The 26822-nt window shown below is 45.0% G+C and overlaps 1 protein-coding gene across 4 annotated transcripts; it reads right to left on the bottom strand.

The window, feature by feature from the left end:
• Positions 1-405: 405 nt before the first annotated feature.
• CASP2 (caspase 2) lies at positions 406-26822 on the bottom strand. Of its 4 annotated transcripts, none has more exons than XM_073312411.1 (11): positions 26563-26822; positions 25755-25905; positions 22618-22785; positions 21591-21672; positions 16122-16216; positions 15249-15425; positions 12845-12973; positions 12512-12602; positions 3614-3763; positions 3319-3428; positions 406-2651 (listed from the first exon to the last, which is right to left on the bottom strand). In XM_073312411.1, exons 2-11 carry the CDS (start codon positions 25902-25904, stop codon positions 2517-2519), a joined length of 1287 nt encoding a protein of 428 aa, XP_073168512.1. In that variant the 5' UTR covers position 25905; positions 26563-26822; the 3' UTR covers positions 406-2516. The 4 variants fall into 4 exon arrangements, with proteins under 4 accessions (XP_073168512.1, XP_073168523.1, XP_073168532.1 ...); XM_073312422.1 differs by lacking the exon at positions 26563-26822 and adding an exon at positions 26474-26546; XM_073312431.1 differs by lacking the exon at positions 22618-22785.

The following is a 26822-nucleotide window of genomic DNA, read 5'->3' as shown; positions in this document are numbered from 1 at the left end:
TCACGAAAGCTTATGCTCAAATAAATTGGTTAGTCTTAAGGTGCCACAAGTACTCTTTTCTTTTAGCTTTAATGGCAGGTGCTCTGAACAAACCCTCACCCTTGTGGGAGATTTTCCAGGACCTGATTCTATTCACAACCTACCAGGCACACTCACACTCAGGCTGATCACTGCTGTAAGGAAGTCTGCCTCATACCACAGCCCAACTATTTCTCAGTTGGCCACACTCCCTACACCAGAATGCCTGGGCAATAGCACAAGAACACAACCCCCCAAGCAGAGTCCCTGGGCACTGCTGCACAAAAGCTCATTCAAAATTCTCTCCATACACAAAGTTCCATTATGGGGGTTTTAAAAAAAAAATAAAAAGGTGCAGTGTTCTAGACAGGAAACAAGGCACAGATATAACCAAACATGAACTCTGTATTTTGGCATCCAGAGGTAGTACATACAGGCATATAAAAAAAGTATATATGAAAGTGGCAGTGACATTGAGACCTGGTGTAGCTCTACTGGAGTTCCCTTCACCAAACAGAGAGGAGATGCCGCACTGACATGCATTCCTGCCGAGGAAGGAGCACTCCGAGAAAAACTTCTCATCTAGAGAGGAAATACCCCTTGAGTTGCTATCTTGAGCTCCAGGGTAAGGTGCCAGCTGGCAGACATGGTCACTGGTATTCTGCTCCTCAGTTGCTGTATGTAGGACGTATAACCGTGCAGCACACCTTTTAACTGGAAGAATATGACCTTCATATCTGCTGGGCAGGGCAAGAAGGAAGCAGACACCTAGCCTTCTGGCCTTCCTCCGGAAATATAAAAAAAACCCTACAATATTTTTTTAAAATAAGAAAGATCCTGGCAAAAGGAGACACACACAGAGTAATCCAAGTGAGAGAGCTGCTAACACACTGCCATGGAGTAGGGAAAAAGTAGGCTCAGGAATTCAGACCTTAATCCAGCACTCCTGGGCTTTGGCTGCCATGAAACACACAAGAGGACAACAAAGGGAGGGTGCAGAAACGCCCTCTATCTCCCTGATCACACCCCAGGGCAGGTCCTGAAGTGGGAGACAATTACAGTACTGGAAAAGAGAACGCATAGGTAGATTCCAACAGATGGAGTGTCCTACTCCATCTCTTCTCTCTGACTGGCCCTGTGTGGTGGCACTGAACAGTGGACAAGCAAAGATCTCTATCTGCCCATAGTTGGGGGGAGCAAAAGTTATGGGGGAGGGGAGGAGTGAAGCTGAATTCTGCAACCCCCCCCCCTTTTTTTTTTTTAAAAAAGAAAAGAAAATCACTGATGAAGAAACAGTGACAGGCTCTTTGCAAGGAAAAAGATTTATACGTTACTTAAACAAAAAAGACAAGGAATCCACAAGCCTGGTACAGTTTATAGACTCATCAGAAGCCTGCTGAAGTATTTAAATGGTCAGAAAACCACAGCAACTAGATGTGGATGTTACAAAAACTGTGTACTAACTCACATTTGGAACTCATGAGGGAAACAAGCCTGGAGTTCCCAGATTCAAAATATTTCCAAGACAGAATTAGACTTCTAAAATAAAAACATACCTTTGCCTTCAGAGCTAGATCTCAACACAATGTCTTTTCCAGCTAATCTGAAATTCTCCTATGGCTACAGAAAACACAGGCAAAATATCACGACTTTAAAAAAAAACACACAAAACAAAAAACACAAAAACCAAACCAAATCAGATGAGTGTGTCAAATTTGGGTATATACTGGAAATGAAGAGAAAACCTTCACCATGGACTTTCAGTGGTGAGAGATTCTGTTTTACTGGGAGGAAGGTCTCTCCTGACTTCAGGGAGGGGCATCCCTTCCTGTCCTTCACAGTTGTAGACCCTGCTGCTTGGGAAACCAGGCAGAGAACTTCTTAAAAAGTCATAACAAGTTAAGCAGTATAAAAAAAAATTTTAGAAATAAGAGACCCCCTAAGCTTATTTCTACCAGTTTAGGTTAAAACTTCCCCAAGGCACAAATTCTTTGCCCTTGGAGGGTATACTGTTAAATCACTTGGTGGTGGCGGCAAAGAATCAGGGAAAGGACCACTTGGAGTTCCACATTCAGAGTGGGGAGGGAACCCTGACAGAAACAGACCCAAGTTTTCCAAAATTTAAAAAGGAAAGGCCGATTCTGATTTCACATTCCTGGCTACCAATGCCCACAGGTCTCCTTTCATTCAAAAGGTGCTGCCACCACTGCCCTGATTCCCCCATTGATTCCCCCTGGTCCAGCAGCTAAAAGTGAGACAATCCAGTGGAACATTAAGATTTTAAACCTTGAACTGAGTTGGGGGTCACCAACAGTTGCGAGATTCTCCAAGACAGAGAGGAGTTAGCGAGAGTCACACAAGCAGGAAGAACACCCAATCTTGAAGGGACACTTCCTGTTGTGGGCTGCACTGTCAGATGCCCAGACTGACAGCAGTAAAGGTGTGGCTGTCCACATTAAAGCTTTGTCAGAACATCCGTCAGAGCAAGAACAGCAGGGTTAGTTCCTAGGAACATAGCCAGGGAACAGATAAAGGTCTTGGCAGAGTGTGCTACAGTACTCTGACATCTCCTTACATCGGTGGAACTCTGTGCCAGGGGCATAGCCTTCTCGCTGCTTGATCAGTCTATTCACCTGAAAGAGGAAAGATACAGGAGGTGGTTTGAGAAACAAAACAAACAGAGCTAAGGAAAACTTCATTCCTGGGGTATAAGTGAAACAAGCCCCAAAAAACAGATCAGGCAGTTAAGTTACTCCAGTCCAAAGCTCTCAGGTAGAGGCATCCACAGAGAATTAGTTCTAGGGAACTGTCTCAGTTCCTCCTAGCAGGAGGCTCTATAGATAGTGGTGTAGGAGCAATGGATGTAGGAGGCTCTGCCATGGCCATTCACAGCAGGAGGTACCACAGAGCAGTTTTTCCTCCAACTTATTTGATTGCAGCCCCCCTTCTGTGTGTTTGTAGTTGTTTATGCCCCCCCCACACCACCACCACCGAAGTATATACCGCTGCCCAGCTCTGAAGGCAGAGTGGAGAACGGCAGCTTCTGGCCAGGCATTGCCACCCTCCGCTGCTGCTGGCGATGCCTTCAGAGCTGGGTGCCCGGCCAGCAGCCTCTGCACTCCTAAAGCTTCTCATGTCCCCTCAGAATACATTCTGCAGTTTGAGACCCCCCAGTTTGAGAACCTCTGCTGTAGAGTGTGGGGCAGGAGCACTCTTCTGTGGGCAGCTCAGGCCTAACAACTTGAAGCACAAGACACTGCAAGAACCAGGCAAATGTAGGAGAGGGGTGTCTCAGTTTACCTTCACCAACATGTCAGCCACATGCATGTTTTGAGAATCCTCGGCAAACACAGAGGTGAGAGCCTCAATATACCAGGATCCACGCTTGGTATTCCTCATGGCTGCTGTGCCTGAAAACATAAAAAGTGCATCAGTCCATGGTGAAAAAAAGAGACAGACAAACACAGGAAGATCGAGAGAAGGAAGTCTCTAGCAGACACACACAGGGGAACTGCTGAAGCTCAGAGGAGGGCTACCACCTTTAACACCCTCAAAGACAGGGAGACAGACACCTCCCTGGGACCCTCCCTGATACCTTTCAGACAGGCATAGCCACAGATCATATCAGAACGTGTGGGCAAACGCAGCCTGGGATTCTCCTCTTTGTTGGCATCACTCTCCTCGCAGCCTGGAGAGTCAGAGCGCTCTTTCCCATCCCTCTGATCCACTCCCCGGTCTGTCTCATCTGAGGGGTTGGGGAAAAAAAACAGCAACAGGGAAACAAGTTACTCCCAAACCTGTTGTGCAGTCTCCTCATATTCCCCCAGTCACTGAGCCCTATCTGCTTCCATAGTGCTGGCTTCCTTTGTCCAGGACCCAACGCCACAGCTGTTAGCACAAGAACCTTCTCTACAACTCCTGCATTTCTGCATCTGTGTCTTCTCAAATTTCAACAGAAAAATCTTTTCCCTTACCTATAACATTTAAACTCCTCTTTCCTTCTACATGTGGTCTTCTGTGATTACTGGCAGCAATAGAAACTTTGTTAATATTGTGCTGACTAAGCCCACACTACTATTGTCGTTAATTTAGTATCACTGCTGCAGTACCACTAGCTCTTCTTCAATGTCTATATATTACAGTAGCATAGCTCTATAATCACTGAGAATTTGGGTGTGTTGGGAAGTTGCAGCACTCTTTCTAAACCCTGGACACAACTCCAAATCCTAAATCTTCCCCTCAATCCCAGGATAGCAGGATGCATCTGCTAAAATAGCAGTTCACAATGTCAACAGTTCCAACAGAACCCATTTAACCCTATTAGTTTTCTCGATCCGTAGATAAAATCAGGAATCCCTGCACTGGTTGCACTTTTGGACAGATTCTCTATACAGCCATGAAGACTAGAAACACTATTTAAAAATTAGAGCCTTGATACTGCATGAATGGCTGGGGATACCAAAAAGTGCTAGCGTACAGCTCGCTGCAATGAACTGACTCAGTCTGACCAGACCAGGGATGATCTGAGTTCTGCATTTCCCTCTACCCCCTACACATCTAAAGGGGACCTGCAAAGAAAAAATAATGGTTCTTTTTTTAGTTCTTTATAACATATGAAGACTGAAGGGATTTTGGTTTTCTTTTTAATGTTTTTTCCCCTCCTGCATGTTTTCTACCTTAGACATTTCAAGGATATAAAGCCTTGTGTCTTCAGTGCTTTTCGCTAAGTGCTCTCTGGAAGACTCAGTTCTGAACTACAAGTTCTCTCAGTCCTCAAATGAAAAGGCCTGAAGGGGAGCATGGGAACAGAGATTGCCATAGTGAATCAAACTCAAGATCCATTTCATAGAATCATAGACTTTAAGGTCAGAAGGGACCATTATGATCCTCTAGTCCAGAGGTGGGCAAACTATGGCCCATGGGCCACATCCAGCCTATGGGACCCTCCTGCCCAGCCCCTGAGCTCCTGGCCTGGGAGGCTAGCCCCCGTCCTGTCCCCTCCTTCCCTGCAGCTTCAGCTCACTGCACCACTCGCGCAATGCTCTGGGCGGCAGGGCTGTGAGCTCCTGGGGCAGCAAAGCTGCAGAGCCCGGCCTGACCTGTGCTATGCGGTGGCGTGGCTGGCTCCAGCCGGGCAGCGTCGCTGCCTGTCCTAGTGCTCTGGGTGGGGCGGCTGTAGACCTCCACCCACCAGTGCTCCAGGCAGCACAGTAAGGGAGCGGGTGTGGGGGGGTGAATAGAGGGCAGGGGAGTTTGGGGTGGTGGTCAGTGGGCAGGGGTGTGGATTGGGGTTGGGGCAGTCCAAGAGCAGGGAACAGGGGGGTTGAATGGGGGGGTGGAGGGGGCAGTCAGGGGCAGGGGTTCCAGGGGCGGTCAGGGGACAGGGAGAAGGGGTGGTTGTATGCGGCAGGGGTCCCGGGGGGCAGTCAGGAATAAGAGGAGGGGTTGGATGGGGGGCAGGGGGGGAGTCAGCGGTGGGCAAGAAGCAGGAGGGATCAGATAGGGGGGATCAGATAGGGGGCCGAGTCACGCCTGGCTGTTTGGGGAGAAACAGCCTTCCCTAACTGGCCCTCCATACAATTTCGGAAACCCAATGTGGCCCTCAGGCCAAAAAGTTTGCCCGCTCCTGGTCTAATCTGACCTCCTGCACAACGCAGGCCAGAGAATCTCACCCACCCACTCCTGTAACAAACCCGTAACCTATGTCTGAGCTACTGAAGTCCTCAAATCGTGGTTTAAAGACTTCAAGGTGCAGAGAATCCTCCAGCAAGTGATCCGTGCCCCATGCTGCAGAGGAAGGCGAAAAACCTCCAGGGCCTCTGCCAATCTGCCCTGGAGGAAAATTCCTTCCCGACCCCAAATATGGTGACCAGCTAAACCCTGAGCATGTGGGCAAGACTCACTAGCCAGACACCCAGGAAAGAATTCTCTGTAGTAACTCAGATCCCACCCCATCTAACATCCCATCACAGGCCATTGGGCATATCTACCACTAATAGTTGAAGATCAATTAATTGCCAAAATTAGGCTATCCCATCATATCATCCCCTCCAGAAACTTATCAGTTTAGTCTTGAAGCCAGATACGTCTTTTGCCCCACTGCTTCCCTTGGAATGCTGTTCCAGAACTTCATTCTTCTGATGGTTAGAAACCTTCATCTAAATTTCAAGTCTACATTTAGTCCAATGTCCTGTCTCTGACAGTAGCCAACTCCAGCTACTTCAAAAGGAAGGTGTAAGAACATCACAGTAGGCTGATAGGAGATAAAGTCCCCCATACATTAGGTCTCGTGCAGGTCTTTAACTTGCTTAAGTATGCTTAATATCCCTTCCAGAATTTGTTAGCATTAGTTGAGAACTCTGAACATTTTTATGGATAATCATGAAATGGTAGAGTTCATGATTCTAAGGAATGGTAGGAGGAAGAACAGCACAATAAAGACAATGGATTTCAAGAAGGCAGACTGTAGCAAACTCAGGGAGTTGGTAGGTAAAATCCCATGGGAAGCAAGTCTAAGGGGAAAAACAATTGAAGACAGTTGGCAGTTTTTCAAAGAGACATTATTAAGGGCACAAGAGCAAAATATCTCACTGCATAGGAAAGATAGGAAGTATGGCAAGAGACCATCCTGGCTTAACCAGGAGATCTTCAATGATCTAAAACTCAAAAAAGAGTCCTACAAAAAGTGGAAACTTGGTCAAATTACGAATGGTGAATATAAACAAACAACAAGTATGTAGGGACAAAATTAGAAAAGCCAAGGCACAAAACAAGGGGCTAGTAAGGACATAAAAGGAAACAAGAAAACATTCTACAAATACATTAGAAGCAAGAGGAAGACCAAGGACAGAGCAGACCCGTTACTCAATGAGGGGGGAAAGACAATAACAGAAAATGTGGAAATGGCAGAGGTTCTTAAGGACTTCTTTGTTTTGGTTTTCACCAAGAAGGTTGGTGGCGATTGGATGTCTAACATAGTGAATGCCAGTGAAAATGAGGTAGCATTAAAATCTAAAATAGGGAAAGAACAAGTCAAAAATTACTTAGACGAGTTAGATGTCATGAAATCACCAGGGCCTGATGAAATGCATCCTAGAATACTCAAGGAGCTGACTGAGGAGATATCTGAGCCATTAGCAATTATCTTTGAAAAGTCATGGAAGACAGGAGACATTCCAAAAGACTGGAAAAGGGCCCATCTATAAAAAGGGAAATAAGGACAACTCGGGGAATTACAGATCAGTCAGTTTAACTTCTGTACCCGGAAAGATAATGGAGCAAATAATTAAGCAATCAATTTGCAAACACCTAGAAGATAATAAGGTGACATATAACAGTCAACATGGATTTGTCAAGAACTCATGTCAAACCAACCTGATAGCTTTCTTTGACAGGGTAACAAACCCCCCCCCCCCTTTTTGGGGGGGGGGGGTAGATGTGGTATATCCTGACTTTAGTAAGGCTTTTGATACTCTCATGACCTTCTCATACACAAACTAGGGAAATACAACCTAGATGGAGCTACTATAAGGTGGCTACATAACTGGTTGGAAAATTGTTCCCAGAGAGTAATCATCAGTGGTTCAAAGTCATGCTGAAAGGGCATAACGAGTGGGGTCCCACAGGGATAGGTTCTGGGTCCGGTTCTGGTCAATATCCTCATCAATTATTTAGATAATGGCCTAGAGAGTACACTTGTAAAGTTTGTGGATGATACCAACCTGGGAGGGGCTGCAAGTGCTTTGGAGGATAGGATTAAAATTCAAAGTGATCTGAACAAACGAGAAATGGTCTGAAGTAAATAGGATGAAATTCAATAAGGACAAATGCAAAGTACTCCACTTAGGAAGGAACAATTAGTTGCATACATACAAAATGGGAAATGACTGCCTAGGAAGGAGTACTACAGAAAGGGATCTGGGGGTCATAGTGGATCACAAGCTAAATATGAATCAACAGTGTAACACTGTTGCAAAAACAAAGCAAACATCATTCTGGGATGTATTAGCAGCAGTATTGTAAGCAAGATAGGAAAAGTAATTCAGCTGCTCTACTCCGCACTGATTAGGCCTCAACTGGATTATTGTGTCCAGTTCTGGGGGCCACATTTCAGGAAAGATGTGGACACACTGGAGAAAGTCCAGAGAAGAGCAACAAAAATGACTGAAGGTCTAGAAAACATGACCTATGAGGGAAGGCTGAAAAAACTGGGTTTGTTTAGTCTGGATAAGAGGACTGAGAGGGGACACAATAACAGTTTTCAAGTACATAAAAGACTGTTACAAGGAGGAAGGAGAAAAATTGTTCTTCTTAACCTCTTGCATTAGGGTTAAGAGAGACAGAGGACTCTCGCAGCCTGTTCCTTCATCTGGATTGAGGTAGGGAAAATCCTGCCCTGGATTTCTGGGACAATCTGAAATGGCCTCTAGGGACTGCTCTAGGGTGGAGAATAACTGGAGAATAGCTGTTTGGCAGTGGGAAGCGCTGGGAGGTAGGCAAAGGAGTGGGGATGGGGCGCGCTGGGGGGAGAAGGGGAGCTTGGCTGCTGTGGGTGCAGAACACCCACTAATTTTTCCCCCGTGGGTGCTCCAGAGCACCCACGGAGTTGGTGCCTATGGCGGGCTGCAGGAAATAACTGCAGGGGCCGCATGCCGCATGTTTGAGACCCCCGCTCTAGAGGATACCATCAGAGATGCTTAGTTTTGCAGTTCTCAAACTGTGGATGTGTGTCTCCAGAGACAACATGCTTGTTAACAGCAAAAATGTTAATAAATAAATAAAACAAACAAACAGATCTCAGTCCTACTGTCCCTCTGCAAATTTGTGTACACAGAGTCAATCCCTTACCTCTCTCTAAAAGTGCAAAGTTTCAAAAAGTTCAATGAATAGAAGATTGTTGGGGGTGGAATAAATCTGGACAAGAAGAAGCTTGGACATAAATGTGAGAAGGGAGGGACAGGCAGTAGAAACAAAAGTGAAACTGTTTGAGCAGCATATTCCAGAAATCTTGAGGTCTTTCTGAGTATAGCCTTCATTGATTTGAGATCTACCATACCATTCTCTCACTAGAAGGGAAAACCTATACATCGGAAAGAATTTAAAAAAAGAGGGTAGAAGCTCCTTTAAAATAAAAAAAATAAAATAAAAAAAAGACATTTGCAGGTAACTCAGATTCATTTTCACTTCTGTACAAGAGAGCATCTGCTGGCACAACACAGGAAAATGTTATAATCACACTAAAATCTTACTGTATGTAGTTCCTACATGTACTACAGCATAACTTCAAGTTATTATGACATTTTAAAAAAAGATCTGAACACCTTTTTGCCCAAACATTCCTATTGAGGTCCAGTTAGAAATTTTTATTTCTGAGATTTGGGAGATTTTCCAGGTCTGAAATAAAATTCACCAAACTCAAATGGTGGACTTAATTTTGCTTAAACACCCCCACCTCCAGATATGAACTTTCAGCCCAAAAGGAAAATTTGTAAGGCAGTTGCAAGCAACTATGAAGAGGGGTAGAGACTTCAACAGTCATCTTCAGACTTCACTGCCACTGACACAGATAGAAAGACAGCTTGTACAACAGATGCTCTAAAGAGAGGCTGTGTTGGATTGTATCATAGCAGCAGGGCCAAAAGGAGGATATTACTTGGGAAGGGTCTGCATGCTGTAGGGCCACGTTAGAGTTACGAAGGAACCAAGAAGTGAGAAGCATGAAGAAGTGTGATGGGGACAGCACAGTAGAGAAAAGAGAGACAGCTAGAAGATTAAGAGGAGATTGGAAAAGGGGCAATGAGGCCAGTAGGAGACTATGGCCTTGTTGACACTGGTGACAGCATGTGGGGTACATATAATATTATTCCTGGGAAATTTCCAAGCCAAAAAATTTAAAATTCTACACACAAGATTTTTAAATTCTGTATATTTTGTCAAAAACACAATATAATCATGCCAGTTTCAATTATTTTGGTAATTTATTTCAAAATATCTGTCAGCAAGTATGTCTGTAACAATACAGACCAAAAAAGAGATTCTGGTAAATTTTTTTTTTTTTTTTTTAAATCACACAAATAGATTCCTTACTAGGCATATTAATACAGAATTTTGAGTAATTCATTTGAATTACAATACAGAACTGTATTTCCTTCACCTGTCAGAAGCAGTGAAAAGGCTTGGGGGAGTCAGAGGTAATGGAGGAGCTAAGGGAGAGGGTAGGAGCCTGGAGTGAACCTGGAGGGTTGTTGGGTGTGGGTGGCATAAGTACAGAACAGTTTTTTGGGTTTGGGGGGGGGGAGGGGAGTAAGGATTGTTAGGAAGTTGGGGAGCCTCCCCCATGCAGACCCGGCTGATCCCAAGCCTCTCCCATTCAGTCAGGCACGACTGCCCCTGTCCTGGCACCTCCCCACCCCCATGGGTGTCTGCAGCCTCCTCCCCACATCCCCATGTGTCCCTGCAGCCCCCTCCCCATATGGCCTTGCACCCTCACTCCCATTCAGCCCCTGGCCCAAGGCTGTCACCCTACTAGCTCCTGAATCTATGCCCCAGTCTATCCCCCACCCCGCCATACTAGCCATTCTGAACCCCAGTCTCTCTCTCTCTCACACACACACACCCAGCAGCTCCATGTGCCCCACTCTGTCCTAACCTGGCTCCATGGGCAGAGTGCTGTGATGAACTTCTACTCCTGGGGTAATTCTGTGCCAATGCGCATGCACATAATTCCTCCCCCCACCCCCCGCCCTGCATAAAATCTTATGTTCTGCCCCAGAAGTGCTGCAGTACTGCATTTTTCCCCCACCAGAGGCCACTGTGGTCCCAGAACAGCCAGATGTATTCATGCTGCTGGCTGTTCTGGTGCCACAGCAGCCTCTGGTGGGTGAAAGGCGGAACTGCAGCACTTCTGGGGCAGAACGTATTTCCTGCAGAAAAAAATTCTGCACATAACATGAATTCTGTGCAATGCATGAATTCCTCTGGGAGTGATGACTTGCAGCTGTGAAAAGCAGGCTGTGGTGTGTAGCTACATCTGGCAATGAAAGGCAGAAGGGAAAGGCTCCAGCTGCCAGAGCCTTTCCCAGCTGCCTCCCCATTGCATAAGCCTTTCCCTGCTGCTTCAGCCTTTCACAGCAGTGGGACACTACACTCCTAAAACTGGGAGGCATTGCTTGGGTGCTTAGAGAGCCACACAGGGTTTACATCTTAAGGTTCAGGCAGGTATCTACTCACTTAAGCAGTGCCATATCAACTACTCTATTTACAAGCGTGCTACGGGTATGTGCAGTGTATATACACTCTACATACTGCCATAAGAGTAGACTTAGTGCATGGATGGAGAAGGGAAAGAACTTCAGGAAAAGAAGGAGACAGAGGTGGGAAGAGACATGGACAAGGGTTTGGGGCTAAGTTCCTGTAAAATGCCCAGAGCTGCCGGGCAGAGGAGCCCCTTCCCCGGCCCGGCCACGCCAGAACTGCCGCAGCCAGAGACAGGAGCCCCTCCCCGGCCCGGCCCAGCCCAGGCCCGCCAGAGCTGCCGGAGAGAGGAGCCACTCCCCCGGCCCAGTCCAGTCCAGCCCAGCCCAGCCCCGCCCGAGCTGCCACAGAGAGGTGCCCCTCCCCTGGACCCAAACTGCTGCAGCAAGAGAGGGCGGGGGAGGGAGGGTCCTCTCTCCCCGCCACAGCCCCAGGGCAGCCTACACCCTAAACCCCTCATCCCCAGCCCCACCCCAGAGCCTGCACCCCAACCCTCTGCTTCAGCCTGAGCCCCCTCCCGCACCCCAAGCCCCTCATCCCTACCCCCCCAGATCCCACACCCCCAGCCAGAATCCTCATCCCCCTGCACCCCAAGCCTCTGCCCCCTCCCACACTCCAAACCCCTCAGCCTCACCCCACATCACCTCCATATTGTTGCACATAACAAATTCATTCCGCACATGGATGTAAAAAAAAAAAATGAGAGAACACACTGGTTTGGGGACCAGAAGGTAGATAAGAGGAAAGGGCTCTGACATTAGGAGAGCCCAGTTCTGGGAGCTCGGGATAGGGAAAGAGGAGACAACAGCTTCAGGACATTGGGGGGTGGGGGGAAGAAAGGGAGCGAGAGAGAGAGAAGGATTTCAAACAAGACTCGAGAGTATAGATGCATCACTCAAAATTGCACAAGGATTATAATATTATATGCCCCTATTCCCCCATGCAGGCACAGCAAGAGAAAGCCCCAAGTAGAAATGCCATGATGAAACTTGTCATTCCCAGGGTGCTGTGGGGTCTGTGATTCAATGCACACACCCCATGCAGAGTGAAAGGCACTTACAGAACAACAGAGGCTGTGGCAGCAGGGAGGTGAATGTGGGTTCTGCTTACACCTGAGAGAAGCAAAGAGGAGAGTTGACAGGAAATTGGGTGGGAGGATGTGTGCGTATGTGCGTAATCCAGACTCCAGCTTTAATGCTGTACCAAGTACCTGGCCCTCATGATCCCTGGCATCACTCACCTCCACGACAGGCCTGAATAAAGAACATTTTGGGCTTGTTCTGGAGATTTGGGCAGTTTGCATTATCAAAGAGCCTGAAAATCTCCTGCAACTGTGAGAAGAAAGAAGAGAGCTAAGCATATCCCCACAGTACTTCCCCCTTCTTTCCATATGTGCCTCCCCATAACTTCCCATAATTTCCCTTTACGCTTCTTACATGCAATCTTCTCAGTATTACATTGAGTTCCCCACCAGTTCCCATCCACTCCACATGTGCTTCCAGCCTCCCCAATATCCCTCCTCCCCAGTACCGCTTCGTAAAGCTATGGAAGGGATTAGTATGTCGGAAGGTACCTGCAGTAACTTGCCATCAACTCCATAGATCCCACCCTCGATGCCATGCGAGAGTAGGGCCACAATGCAGGAATCCACATCTCGGTGAGCTGGCAGCTGAGAGAACATCTGCAATGCCTCCTGCATCTCCTGGAGGGAGAGAAACATACTCAGTGGTCCCTTCAGAAAGGGAAACGAGTGGAAGGAGTCAAGTGATACTCCTGGGGCAGTTCTGTGCCACTGCGCATGCAGAATTTACACAGAAATTAATGTTTTCTTGCCCTCCACAAAAATGAACTGCTGGCTGCCACTAGGGGCCGCTGGACCCAGCGGAGCACAGCTTGAAAGTAAAAGACACTGTCAGGAAGAGGGAGAGAGCTAGAGGGTTCCTGGCAGCTGCAGTTCTCAGCACACCCTGAAAGAAGCATGTGACATGCAGGAAACTCCACACAAGAACTCCACTCAGAATCCAGCATCAGGCTTTTTCTCCCTCTTGATCCCTGGGCTCTGAGGGGGAGGGGGTGCAAGTGTCTGGGCTGGGGGGCGGCTCACAGCTAGGGTCTTGGGGGAAGTGGGTGTGGGTGTCTGGTCTAGGGGTGCACCACAGCTGGGCTCTGAGGGTTAGGGGGTGCATATGAATGTCTGGCCTGGGGAATACACCCCACAGCTGGGCTCTGGTGGGGCGATGGAGTGTGGGTATCTAACTCCCCTAGTGGGCTCTGGGGGGAGGGAGCAGAGAAACAGGAACTGGGGTGTTGTAGGGGTTTCCTTAACACACTATTCCTAAAGGAATTTTTTTGTGTACTGTTACAGACATAGCTGCCGATAGGTATTTTGAAATAAATTACCAAAATAATTGAAACTGGCATGATTATATAGTGTTGTTTTCACAAATAAAATATGCAGAATTTTAAAATTATTTGCACAGAATTTTTAATTTTTTGGTGTAGAATTCCCCCAGGAGTAAAGTGAACCATAAACCTAATTTAAAGGGGGAGGATAGGGAGGAAGGAATATTCTAATGCTTTTAAACAGCAGCAAAATGCCCTTATTTCTTTAGTATCTTTCATTCCTAAGGATCCCAAAATGTTTTGTAGGCTCTACATAGGAGCCACTCAACCACTTCTGAAATTCAGCTACGTTAAGAGCCATTTGAGAGATAATAAATTTCATAGACAATTACTACACAGGGAGCTTAGGTTGACAGAATATTATTTGCCAGAGCCTGGTAAGGATACTGGGGCAGCTTTTGGGATAAGTGCCCATGGTAACTCAGGTACTTAGATACTAATAGTGATGAACATGGTAGAACTGCCAAGTATCAGAGCGGTAGCTGTGTTAGTCTGTATCCACCAAAACAACGAGAAGTCCGGTGGCATCTTACAGACTAACAGATTTATTTGGGCATAAGCGTTCATGGGTAAAAAAAACCCACTTCTTCAGATGCATGGAGTGAAAATTACAGATACAGTCATAAACATATTGGCACATATCTGTAATTTTCACTCCATGCATCTGAAGAAGTGGGGGTTTTTTACCCATGAAAGCTTATGCCCAAATAAATCTGTTAGGCTTTAAGGTGCCACCGGTGTCCTCATTGTTGTTGTGGTAGAACTGTTTACAATGGATGGATCTTTAATGAATAGACAGGTCCTTGGGTTTGATCTGTTATCCAGAAAATGGCTTCTGGAGCAGCACAGCACCCCTTAGTGTGCATCACTTGGTTTACTATCAACTCGAGGGAAAAACACTCCTACTGAACTAGCAAATGAAGAACAAGTTTGCTGAGGAGACTGATGTCTACTGGCAAGACCATAGGCCTGGAAGTCAAAAGACCTGGGTTTTAAGAGAACCTCTAACCTTAACTTCCACAAGACTTTGTGCAAGTCACTTCAGTTTCACCATCTACAAAATGGGTTAATACTTTACACTCTCACCGTGAGGCTTAATCAGTGAATATTTGTGAGGTTCTACAAGATCCTCAGAATGAAATAGAGAATTTCGGATTATTTAACCAGAACAAAAAACCAACCCCGCCCTTTGTTAACATTAAATTAAGCTTGTTGGTGTAACAAACCTTAGGAAAAAATACTACAGCTGCAGTTAAACCCCCAGCTTTACTACTGAAGAGTATGACAGTAATAAGGTAACATCCCTAAAGATCTGAATCCTTCACAGACCATATATTCTCTAACACAAATATTTATGTGGAAACATTAATCTGAGACCTTCCATACAGGGGCTCTCAAACACTTTCATATTGTCGACCATATCCTAATAGAGAGAGTGTCTCATGGACACCGCCCCTTACCATTACTCTGCCCCATCCTTCCCTTCCATTTACTCTCAGCTTGTCCCCAAGACACCAATGCAATAGCTACAAATCCCCAACCCCAATCTCTAGGCAGCAAAGGAACCTCCTCACCGGCACAGTTTGATCGTGCAGGACAGTCACCCTGTAGCCAAGGTGCTTGAAAAGCATCTCCAGAGCAGTGTAATCCACATCTCCACCTGAACGGAACTCCAGGTCCTTCTCACTGCTGAAATGCATGTTGCTGAGCACAAGTGCCAGGCCCCGGGGCTGTGATATCAACTTATATGACTGTTAACAGAGAAGGGCAGAAATAGATAAACCCAGCTATGTGGGAAAAGAAATAAAGTTACAGGGTACTACACATCCACTCCATTATTGTGATGAGGTGTGCAAGACCTTTGGGGCACAAGAGATGCAAAGATACAGATAGAGAAACCATCTCGGGCTAGAAATGCTCTATTTTGCTTCCTACATGGGGTGAAGGCTCCATCATCTGTGACAGGTACTGAGACATACAGACCACCGTGGAGGATTAGGTGCTTCTCCCATAGGATTTGTACAGAATACTCATCCAGTTCCTGTGAATCTAGGGAGCAACTCCTCCCTTTCCAGCTGAGACAAAACGAAAGCAGCAGAGTTTGTCAGTCCCAACACAGATGAAACAGATGTATGCACGGACTGACAGGCACATGTAGTTGTGAATGTTGGCACAAAGAGTGACAGACTGGAATAGCTGTTTCAAGAAGGCATGGGTCTGTAGCACAGGATTATGACACTGATCTAGGGTTTTCTCCGACTCTTGCTGGTGGGAGTCGCATGAGGTGGACTATGGCAGGTAACACCTTTGAGTTACATGTGTGTCAATATTATATATATATTTACAGCCCAAAAATGCATTTTTCTTCACCCAGCCTGCTTGTGGAGTGCTCTTTCTTCAGCTCATCCAACCATCCCACCTCAGTTCCTGCCCCACCAAGTACTCACCAAGCGCTGGTGAGCATAATAGAATTCTGGGGTGCATGGCTTCACCGGAACGTAAGGAGGACCATCTCCATTATCCAAGGAATGCTCCATCAGCTCTGTTTGATGCAAAAAAAATCAGCAATGAACAAACGAAAGATCTGGCTGCAAAACATATTTAATATGAAACAGTTACTTAGACATAGTATACAGTGCTTCACATACTGAAAGCACTGCACAAATGTTAACTAGCTAATGTTAAAGTGTGGTTCTACTGTAAGATGTTTTCACTCATCTTTCATCCAGTAGGTCAGCCCCTTGTGGGTATTTGGGGTCAGCTCTGTGATGTGAATGAGAAGTTATTACTGCTTTTACTGCTGTTTGCCCTGCACAAAGGAACTGGTGCCTATTGCTCAGAGAAAGGAACTGGTGCCTATTGCTTCTTGTGCATCAACAGAATTGTTTACCAAGTCCCAAATCAGTTACATCCATGCAAACCCATTAAAGGAAACTGGACTGGGGACAAGGGACACAGTTTGATTTATCAAACTGGGCTTTCTCCTCCGCATTCATCACCACCAATTATTCCTTCAGTGACACTCATGCAAACCCAGGGTTTTTATTGGCTTTTGTATCACTTCAATTAATTTGAACTGCACAACAGGAAAGGGAACCTAGCTCACTCCTTCTGAGCTATGCTGTTTCTGCAGCAGAAGAAAAAAAAGCAGTAGAATCTTTGTAGTTATTAAAAGGAGTATACACGACTGAATAATACACATAGGAAGCAGTCTTCTAAAAGATCATTTTTAGTCACTTTTCAGTCACCTGCAATGGGACTGGGATCCCATAATATGGCAGAACCAGCTGCCATAATAGCAGGAACAGGTAAAATGTATTTTCTTGCAAGCGGCGTTGGGTGGGCAAAAGAAAAGAAAAAAAAACCCACCACACAGACTGTGGTAATTTGCAGGAAAACACTAAGTCTCTCATCAGTTTACCAAAAGTCGCCTATTCAGGAAATTGCTAAATATTTTGTCTGAGCCTCTCTCTCCTATATATGTTTATCTCCCTTGCCCCGAATCCGGTGTAGTACACCGGCTCAAGTCTGGTCAGAGAATCGCACTCACAGGTTTTGTTGTTCTGTGATGTCACATACTGTCACTCACAGGCGCCAGTTTCTAATTTTCCCCAAAGGTACTCAATCTCCACTCAGCCCCAGGCCCCGCCCCCACTTTACTCCTTCCCCCAAGGCCCCACCTCTTCCTGCCCCCGCTCCACCCCACCCCGCCTCTTTCTGCTCCCTCCCAGCACCTCATGCCCCTGAACAGCTGTTCTACTGCATGCAGGAGAGAGAGGGAGGAGCTGATGAGCAGGGACCTGCAGTGGGCAGGAGTGGGGTGGAGGGAGGGGAGCTTGACTGCTGGTGGGTGCTAAGCACCAACAAATTTTTCTCCGTGGGTGCTTAGCACCTATGCCGTCACTGTTGTACCAGCTTGCTGTCAGTTCTGTGAGCAGTTTTTCTGTTAAATTTTTTTCAAAAAGCAACAGTAATCCTGATACATACCAGTCAAGTTATTTCGGTATCAAAGTTCTAAAAACGGCACTTAAGCGATTTAAACAATTCCAGTTTTGGGGTTTTTTTAAACTTACTTTTTATAATCATTGAAAAAACCTGCACCTTTTAAGGCAAAACTGTGGTAGTTTGTTTTGACATTCCTTGTGATATACACAGGATGGCAGTGTGTCAATTAGAATTTCAGACATGTAAAGGAAGTTTTTATTTTTATTTTTTTAATTAAAAGTTCTTAATTCTTACATTTAAGCAAGGGATTAAAAAAAAAAAGAAATGATGTGCTAAGTTCCCTGTAAGCTGTGCCTATTTAGCACCACGCAGGCACTTGGGGAACCCGCCCAGCCGGGACTTGCCACTCACCAGGGAGTGCTTCACCCCCACCCCGACCCCTTCCCCAAGTCCCTGCCCACACTCTGCCTTCCCTCTTCCCCAGAACACACCCCATCCCCACTTCTCCCTCCCAGACCTTCCGACATACCGCAAAACAGCTGTTTGTGGCAGGTGGGAGGTGCTGGGAGGGAGGGGGAGGAGTTGGTCAATGGGGCTGCCAGCAGGTGAGAGGAGCTGGGGGAGGGGGAAGCTTGGCTGCCAGTGGGTGCTGCTGAGCAGCACTTGCTAATTTTAATCTGTGGGTGCTCCAGCCCTGGAACATCCACAGAGTCAGTCTATGGGGGCACCCACTCAGCCCCAGACCTGCCCATGATGTTTCACTCCATATTCTTTATGAAAATAGGTTTATGATCTAATAGGACATAACTGATATATACTCTATGCAAGATGGCTCATGTGACATATCATTGGAAAGGTTATGATTTACTGAATGTGATTATCCAATTTGTATGCCTGTATCATTTCTGTATCTGAAGTAGGAATATTAACTATGTATCTGTATTTCAAATGTGTGACTTTGGGTGTCACCCCCAACCAGCCCTTTAGGTATAACAATGGAAAAGCCAGACAGGGCTAATGGGCCATTAGCAGAGACAATGGACTGTGAAAGAGATTAGTCTTCCTGTGGATGCTGGAGACAGCCTACAGGCAATGCCTGCCACAGCCATGCAGAGTCATGGGTCTGAATCACCTGGTACTGGATACTCCTCCCCTTTTGGAATGCCAGTGGTTTTCCACTAGAAGACAGAGTTCCCGCCTTACACAAGAGCTATATAAGGCAGGGAGTGACATCATTAGGAGTCTCCTCTGCCTCCCCAGCCTAAGAAACACTGCAAAAGACCTGAAAGCAAGAACTGAACTGGAGGGAGAAATATTGAGCCCAAGCTGGAAGGGTATCTAGCTTGTGAGTAATACTAACCGAGGTTTCAAGATGGAGACCAGAGCATTTGTCTTTCAAAACTTTCTGTAATCTGCCTGCAACAATATCTAGGGTGAGAAATTACTATTTGTAACCAATTTCTTTAGTGAAACAAACTTAGTTTAAGTGTTTGTTTTTATTTCCTTAGTAATCTACTTTGTTCTGTTTGCTATTGCTTTAACCACTCAAAACCTGCCTTTTATAGTTAATAAAATTTATTTTGTTTCTTATTAAACTCAGTTTCTGTCATTTCTAATTGGGCGGGGTGGGGGAGAAAAGAAGAGAAGAGACATGCATACTTTCCTCTACATTGAGAGAGGAGGCGGATTTCCTAATATACCTTTGGGTCTGCACTCGAAGGGAGGTGGACACCTGAGTGCTTGGGCAAGTCCCTTAAGCTGAGCCTTCCCAGATCTGATCTCAGTGTCTGTTTTGTTCTGCAGTGGGGTGTGGCCCTGCCTGTCTGTTTGCTGGAGGAGGCTTAATGGCCTAAGGCTGGCATAACAGGCGGGCTCAGTGGTATCCCAGCACATCAGGTGGCATCCTAAGGGGTCCAACCTGTCACACTGGGTGGCCAGGGGAGGGGTAGCCTGGACCCGCAACTGGTCCATGCTAAGGTGGAGCTGGGCACCAGAAGTGAAAGCAGGGAACCTGTCTGTTGGGGTACCATTAAAAGCAACTACATATCCATGCACTAAAACTGCACTCACAGAAAAAACTCTAATGAAGTTTCTTTGCAATGATTCACAAACAAAACTGGACTTTAAATTAAAAAAAAAAAAAAGAAAGTGTTAAGTTAAGAAATGTTGACATTAAAGAATCATCATGTTTTTCATAACTCCCCCTTCCCAAAAGATTAAGGGGAGCACAGAATCACATACTGATGCGTAACAATGAAATACAAAATGAAGAATTGTTAATGGTAAGATTAAGAGTATTGATACCTATACTTTTAATAGTTTGTAATTCTATATAGTGAATGAACACAGATGAGGTAAATGATTAGACCAAGTCCTTGCTAGCATAAGTGTGATTTTGCCAATTCTTCCTTTACATAGGATTGCTAATCTCCTTTACCCTTTTTCTATAAGCAGTATCACGTTATGTGTGTGTTGAAAGATGTAAGTAAGAGATACACAAACATGTAATGATAAATAAACCCCTCCTTTTTCTGAAAAGGCCCAGGACATGATCCAAAAACTGCAAAACCAGCAGGAAATACGTAGAAGTTGGGTAATTGAAGCTTACACATGAGTAAAATCCAAAGAGGAGCGGTGCTAAAAGCCGACTGGATAAAGATTAATCTGTAACGTAGAAATGTATAATGAACATGGACCTAAAGTGGAAAAACACTGGACCAGAAACTGAAGAATGGGACCAAGGGATGAGAGAAAGCAATGTCTATTATGGAAGGTGGAAGACCTTCCCAGTGCCCCAAAATGTGGTAATTTGGGCCATTTACTAGTTCTGTCTTGTCTGTTATTATTTGTTTGGCATAAAGGTATATCCAGACATTATAAGTGACAATAATTCTGTCTGAAATTGTTGAATAAAGGCAAAAAATTGATTAGGCCTAATTTGGGTGGACGTGTGACTTGTTTCCCCAACCTTTACTCCCATCATTGTCCCTTTTCTGTCTCTCTCTCTCTCTCTCCTCTATGCTGGCTGGGACAAGGATCCAGTGGAGGCAAGAACACTTAGGTTGGATGAGAAGTCCCAGAATGGAAGAGTAACACAGATCCAGTCAGGATGGGGTATATGTAGGTAATAAAGAAAGGAGGCTGGGGACTAGAGCAAGGGGACTAAAGGGATCACATTTCTTTTAGTATCACAAGTTTTTTTTGTGATTTAACTCTGTTTGTCTTAGTAATTATTTAAAATTTTCATTTGCTGCCTTTTTTTTATTAGAACATAAAACTCATTATTATATGATCCACAGAACCGAATCAGTAAAACATGCACGTGCCATAGATTTGTAACTTTTACTTTACTGACGTAATCCTTCCTTCCTCCCTCTACTGTTTGCTAACCCCAGATGTCAAATCACATCTAAAATTAGATTGTAAACTCATTGGGACTGTGTGGCTGTGCCTTTCTTTTGTTTTGTAAAAGCACTCACCATACCTGTGGGTGCTGTTAAGATAACAATATAATCCTCTCAATCTCTAGTGCTAACTCAAGCTCTCATTCTCTATATTCTATCCCTCTCTTCTCATACATCTTAAACTTAAAAAGAAGAATTTTAAAACTCAGAATTTTACAGTTCACACATTTTGCTTACATAATGCAGTTACTTCTATGATTGTATGAACCATGATGAAAGCTAATTAGAAACTGATTTGCTGTCTCTTCCACTAGGGTCACAGTCATTTCTCAACTAAATTCTTCCTCCAGCAACAAACTCAAAAAAGCTAATCTAACAAAGTATATTTCTAATATCCCACGTCTCAAGACATTCTTGGTGAAAAGTGTGTGTTACCATTGGAACTTCCAGATTTCTGGGCTAAGCAAAATGGTGTGCAGTATTTCGGGGAAGGAGAGCAAGTAGTAGTCCATTTTGCCCCTTGAAGAAATGGCCAATTCAACCTTCACTATGCCTTGGATTACTCACCACGAATCCGGCATGGTCTCTTTGGTGAGAAGCAGGATTCACGAACTGGGAACGGGACACTTGACTCGTAACCTTGGCCCGGCTGCAAGAGATTATAGAAATCCATGAAGTCACCAGTCGAAGATTCCTGTTAATCTTTCCAGTACAGAACTGTAGGGATTGAGGAATTGAATATAAAACTTTAAACCTTTAGATCACCAACTCTGATCCAGATCTCAGTCACAAGGAATGCGTGATTCAAGAGGATTAGGCTATGTTTTCTTTAAACACAAGATCTCTTCTTCTCCATGCTCACATAATCCCATCTGAATCCCCCTGTAGAGTTCCCCCTCCGCACATTCAGGGTGCCCTCTCTGGATTCATCTTTATTCTCAGCTATATGCCCCACTCAACCTCCTCCTCCCCCACCATTCCCCTCTTTTAGGCTACTTTCAAAGGGTTTTTTTAAATTGTGCTGGTGCTTCCCCCTGCCCTTGCCTCTTTATGAGGTATAAAAAATGCCTGGGAAGTGTTGTATTTTTACCAAAAGGATTTTTCTGCTTGTTTTTAACAATCAGGATCGTAAAATCTGGTCTTTCCCAGGTATAAAGTGCTTATTGAGAGATCACCATAGTTAATATGGTAATGGTACTGAATCTTTAACAAAGGCTTCCTTTATTCCAACATTAGCCACTGTAAATAAAAAAGCAAGAACAAAATCCCTTCCCCTCTTAACAACTCACTTTCACCAGCTCTCTAGTCAGAGAATCTTCCACCCTTAGACAGTACCCAAACTTTAATGTAAAAGAGCACCACAACAAACCTTTTCAGGCCTTTATACTTCTTCACAGTATATGAGCCCAATTCACAGTATAATATCCCCACAACCCTTTGCTTATCACTTATTACACTCAGGTTCTCCCCCAATCTCTTCTCACCCCCAAAAGCCAAAAATTTCTTTTGTTTACATTCAAGGTACACCCGCCCTTCATGATCACATCTATTCCCAAATAAGTTCCATTCTCCCGATTTTGTAGCCCTCTCTTACCCTTGAAATCCCATTGCTCAGGCTGGGTATGGCATTCAAGAGCATTTCCTCCAGGTGCTGCTGTTTGGTTTCTCGCAGAGCTTCACAGAAGGCTGAGAAGGCTGTGGGGCCCCTCTTGGGCAGCAGATTGAGTAACTCTACATTTTGGCTGAAGCTCCCAGCCTTAGCCTGGATCCACAGATAAGAAAATTAAAACCAGAACAAAAAACCCCTCCAGAATTAATTTTAATTACACCTCAAAATGAGTTTCAAATCCTCTTCCCTCATCTGAGATCACAGAATCATAGAATATCAGGGTTGGAAGGGACCTTAGGAGGTCATCTAGTCCAACTCCCTGCTCAAATGCTCCATCATCATGCCCTCTAGGCTGTGTATCTTTCATATTTTTCCTCTATATGATTCTTACCCCCACTTCCCTGTACAGTATCTATCCTGCAAAAAGAAAAGGAGGACTTGTGGCACCTTAGAGACTAACCAATTTAATAGAGCATAAGCTTTCGTGAGCTACAGCTCACTTAGCTCACGAAAGCTTATGCTCTATTAAATTGGTTAGTCTCTAAGGTGCCACAAGTCCTCCTTTTCTTTTTGCGAATACAGACTAACACGGCTGTTACTCTGAAAAGTATCTATCCTGTTCTTCCTTTATTCCACACTCTGCATTCTAACACAATTTCTATCATATCCCAACCACTCAGTTCCAGGTCCCATATATTTATATACAAATCCATCAGAAAATGTGTTAGTATAAGCATAATGTTTCCTTGTTAAATAAGAAAAATGTTACAAGATGCTATATATAAGTATCTAAACTGGTAGGAAAAAAGAACTATGACATAGTATTTGAGAAATAATATAAGATTGCATAATTAAAGACAAATGTAATAAGGAACATTTATATGAGCATTAACAGTTTTTTGGATGAAATTTCTTAGGGTTTAAAAAAGAAAAAAACTTCCATGTCATGGAAATTTATCACTGGAGTTCATCAGAATGGTCTATGCCACATACCTTATGAATGATGCCCAAAGGACTCTGTGCACGGCACTACATTTTTTACACTGTTCAGGTAAATTAGCTGTACACATACGTGCACCTCAGCCTCAACATTCAAATGCCCTTTCATGCTTCGGCCACCATTCCAGAGAACATGCTCATTAAAAAAAATAATGCATTAATTAAATTTGTGACTGACCTCCTTTGGGGAGAATTGTATGTCTCCAGCTCTATTTTACCTGCATTCTGCCATATTTCATGTTATAGTAGTCTCAGATGATGACTCAGCACATGTTCATTTTAAGAACACTTTCACTGCAAACTTGACAAAATGCAAAGACAGTACGAATGTGAGATTTCTAAAGATAGCTACAGTACTTGACCAAAGGTTTAAGAATCTGAAGTGTCTTCCAAAATCTGAGAGGGATGAGGTGTGGAGCATGGTTTCACAAGTCTTAAAAGAGCAACACTCTGATGCAGAAACTACAGAACCCAAACCACCAAAACAGAAAATCTATCGTCTGCTGATGGCACCTGACTCAGATGATGAAAATGAACATGTATCGGTCCGCACTGCTTTGGATTGATATCAAGCAGAACCTATCATCAGCATGGAAGCATATCCTCTTGAATGGTGGTTGAAGTATTAAGGGACATATGAATCTTTAGCACATCTGGCATGTAAATATCTTGCAACGCTGGCTACAATAGTGACATGAGAACGCCTTTTCTCACTTTCAGGTGACACTGTAAACAAGAAGCGGGCAGCATTATCTCCTGCAAATGTAAATGATCTTGTTTGTCTGAGCGATTGGCTGAAGAAATAGGATTGAGTGGACTTGTACGCTCTAAAGTTTTACATTGTTTTATTTTTGAATGCAGTTATTTTTTGTACATTATTCTACATTTGTAAGTTCCACTTTCATGACAAAGAGATTGCACTACAGTATTTGTGTTAGGTGAATTGAAAAATACTATTTCTTTTGGTTTTTTACAGTGCAGATATTTGTAATCAAAAATAAAGGTAGCACTGTATAATTTGTATTGTGTTAGAATTAAAATATATTTGAAAATTTAGAAAACATCCAACAATATTTAAATGGTATTCTGTTACTGTTTACTAGTGTGATTAATTACGATTAATTTTTTTAATCGCTTGACAGCCCTACTTATAAGAGATGAATGTCCCAACTGATCAGTCCCTACTGCTCTAGCTAGGATAATAGCACCTTGCCCTTCTTAGTACCTATCTGCAATCATTAGAGCACTTGCTATCCAACCTTCTTAAAGCAGTCTACACAACATTGTTTTTTTTTTTAATAATTTTATTGGAGAAGCAATTAATGGCCACACTGAGGATTGGCCCCACTGTACAAGCACATAACGTATAATCAAAGACATGAATGTATTTCAGCATTATCGCACCCTTTTGAAGGCAGATGTTATCCTAGGGAAACTGAGTTGAGGTGAAGTTACTTGCAAAGATAACACTGTACATCTATAACAGAGATATGATTACAATGATATCACACCAGTGACTATCAGACCTGTGTTTTAAAAATAACCTGCAAACCTTTCTTGAGTTTGTTCACCTTTTCCAATTTATGAGATTCATGCTCCATGAAGATCCACTTTTGTTTTAGTTATTTTTGTCAAAACCACTACTTTCATCAGGACCTATTAAAAATAGAGGCTCTGACCCTGAAAAACCTGAGAGGACTTATGCTCCACCCACTGCTGACATTAGTGCTATTTACATGGCAAGTGGATGCAAATAGCATTCTGTTCTCTCTCTTCTTTTGTTTGGTTAAGCTTCTACACAGCTGCCTCTCATCACTGACAGGGTGTCCTACAGGTGACCTCAACCAACTAACACCTATTTAAATACGGACTTGTTCTTGCCTATGCTACATGCTAACTCAAGTTTAAAATATTAGTTAAACTATTTTAGGACACAATGCTTTTCCTTAACAGAGAAAACATAGCCAGAGTTTTCAAAGTACTGGGGGCAGGGGAGGGGAGGACACAGACCAGCTCAGACTGCAAACCTGAAATTAATATGAACACGGGTTTGGTGATGTCACTATTTCACAGAAAACAAAATTATACAAACTGCTTAGGCCAAACAGGAGTGTGAGGAATACCTGTATAGTTTCCATCATTTCTATGGTGATAACGTCCTTCTCTATCAGATGCTCCAGCAATTCCTTCAACACCAGCTGCTTTGCCAGTGACACCCTGTTCTTCTTTAGAACCTCTTGGTGACATCGTTGCATGCCACATGTACCCAGCATCCTGTCAAAGGGGAAAGAAAACACACAAGCCCCAGCATGAGGGTCAACAGTTCTCCCCACACAGCGGGGGGGGGGGGGTAAGGGGGGGAAGACAGCATTAATAACAAACCTAGAAAGGGCACCCTCATCCATCCAACTGGCACCGAGACAGCCCAGCCAGCAGTCCCACCCCACCATATGCTATCACTGGGCAGGGACAACTAGCTGAGTGTGATTTCACCTCCTGAGCGTTTCCTCCCAGGCGCTGGTATAGCCCAGCTAACTCTTAGTAATCTGCCTCAATGTCCCCAGGATGTCTCCTCCCTGCCCCATGGGGCACTGCAGGCTGTCACTCGCCTCCCCTGCCCATCCCCAGAGGGCCCTGCTCCCCTACGTGGGCTGGCATCCCTCTCCCTAGGCGGGGCACTGGCTGCCAGGGCGGGGCATTGCCCCTGCTCTCCAGGGCACATTGGCCCTGACGCACCCGCTACTAGCCAGGCTGCCTCTGCTCCCCCGCCCAGACCTGTTGCACGGGTGGCCCAGGCCCTGTCCGCCGTGCTCCTAGGCTGTTCCCGCCGGGGGTGACTTACGCGGGGAGGGGAGAGAACGGTCAGTAAGAGGCACTGAGGCTGCTCCACTTCCGTCCCCTCGTGCTGGGTCCGTTGCACGGATCACTCACCTGCTCTTCCCGCGCGCTACAGCGCGCACCCGCTTCTCCGAGCTGGGGATTCAAACAAGGCACCCGCTCCTCTGGATCACGTGAGCCAGGCTCCTGTAATGGAAACCCCTCCCTCCGGGATAGCCTCAACGGCCCCTAGCACCTACACAAAATTGGGCACTGTCCATATGCGCATGCGTAGTCCCCTCATCTCCCTCCCCCTCCCGTGGATGTGCATGGGGCCTGCAGCCGAGGGATTTTCAGCCCTCTGGAGTTAACGC

This window comes from Lepidochelys kempii, chromosome 1, assembly GCF_965140265.1.
Source record: "Lepidochelys kempii isolate rLepKem1 chromosome 1, rLepKem1.hap2, whole genome shotgun sequence".
Taxonomy (NCBI): Eukaryota; Metazoa; Chordata; order Testudines; family Cheloniidae; genus Lepidochelys; species Lepidochelys kempii.
This window is presented reverse-complemented; position numbering and strand designations above follow the sequence as displayed.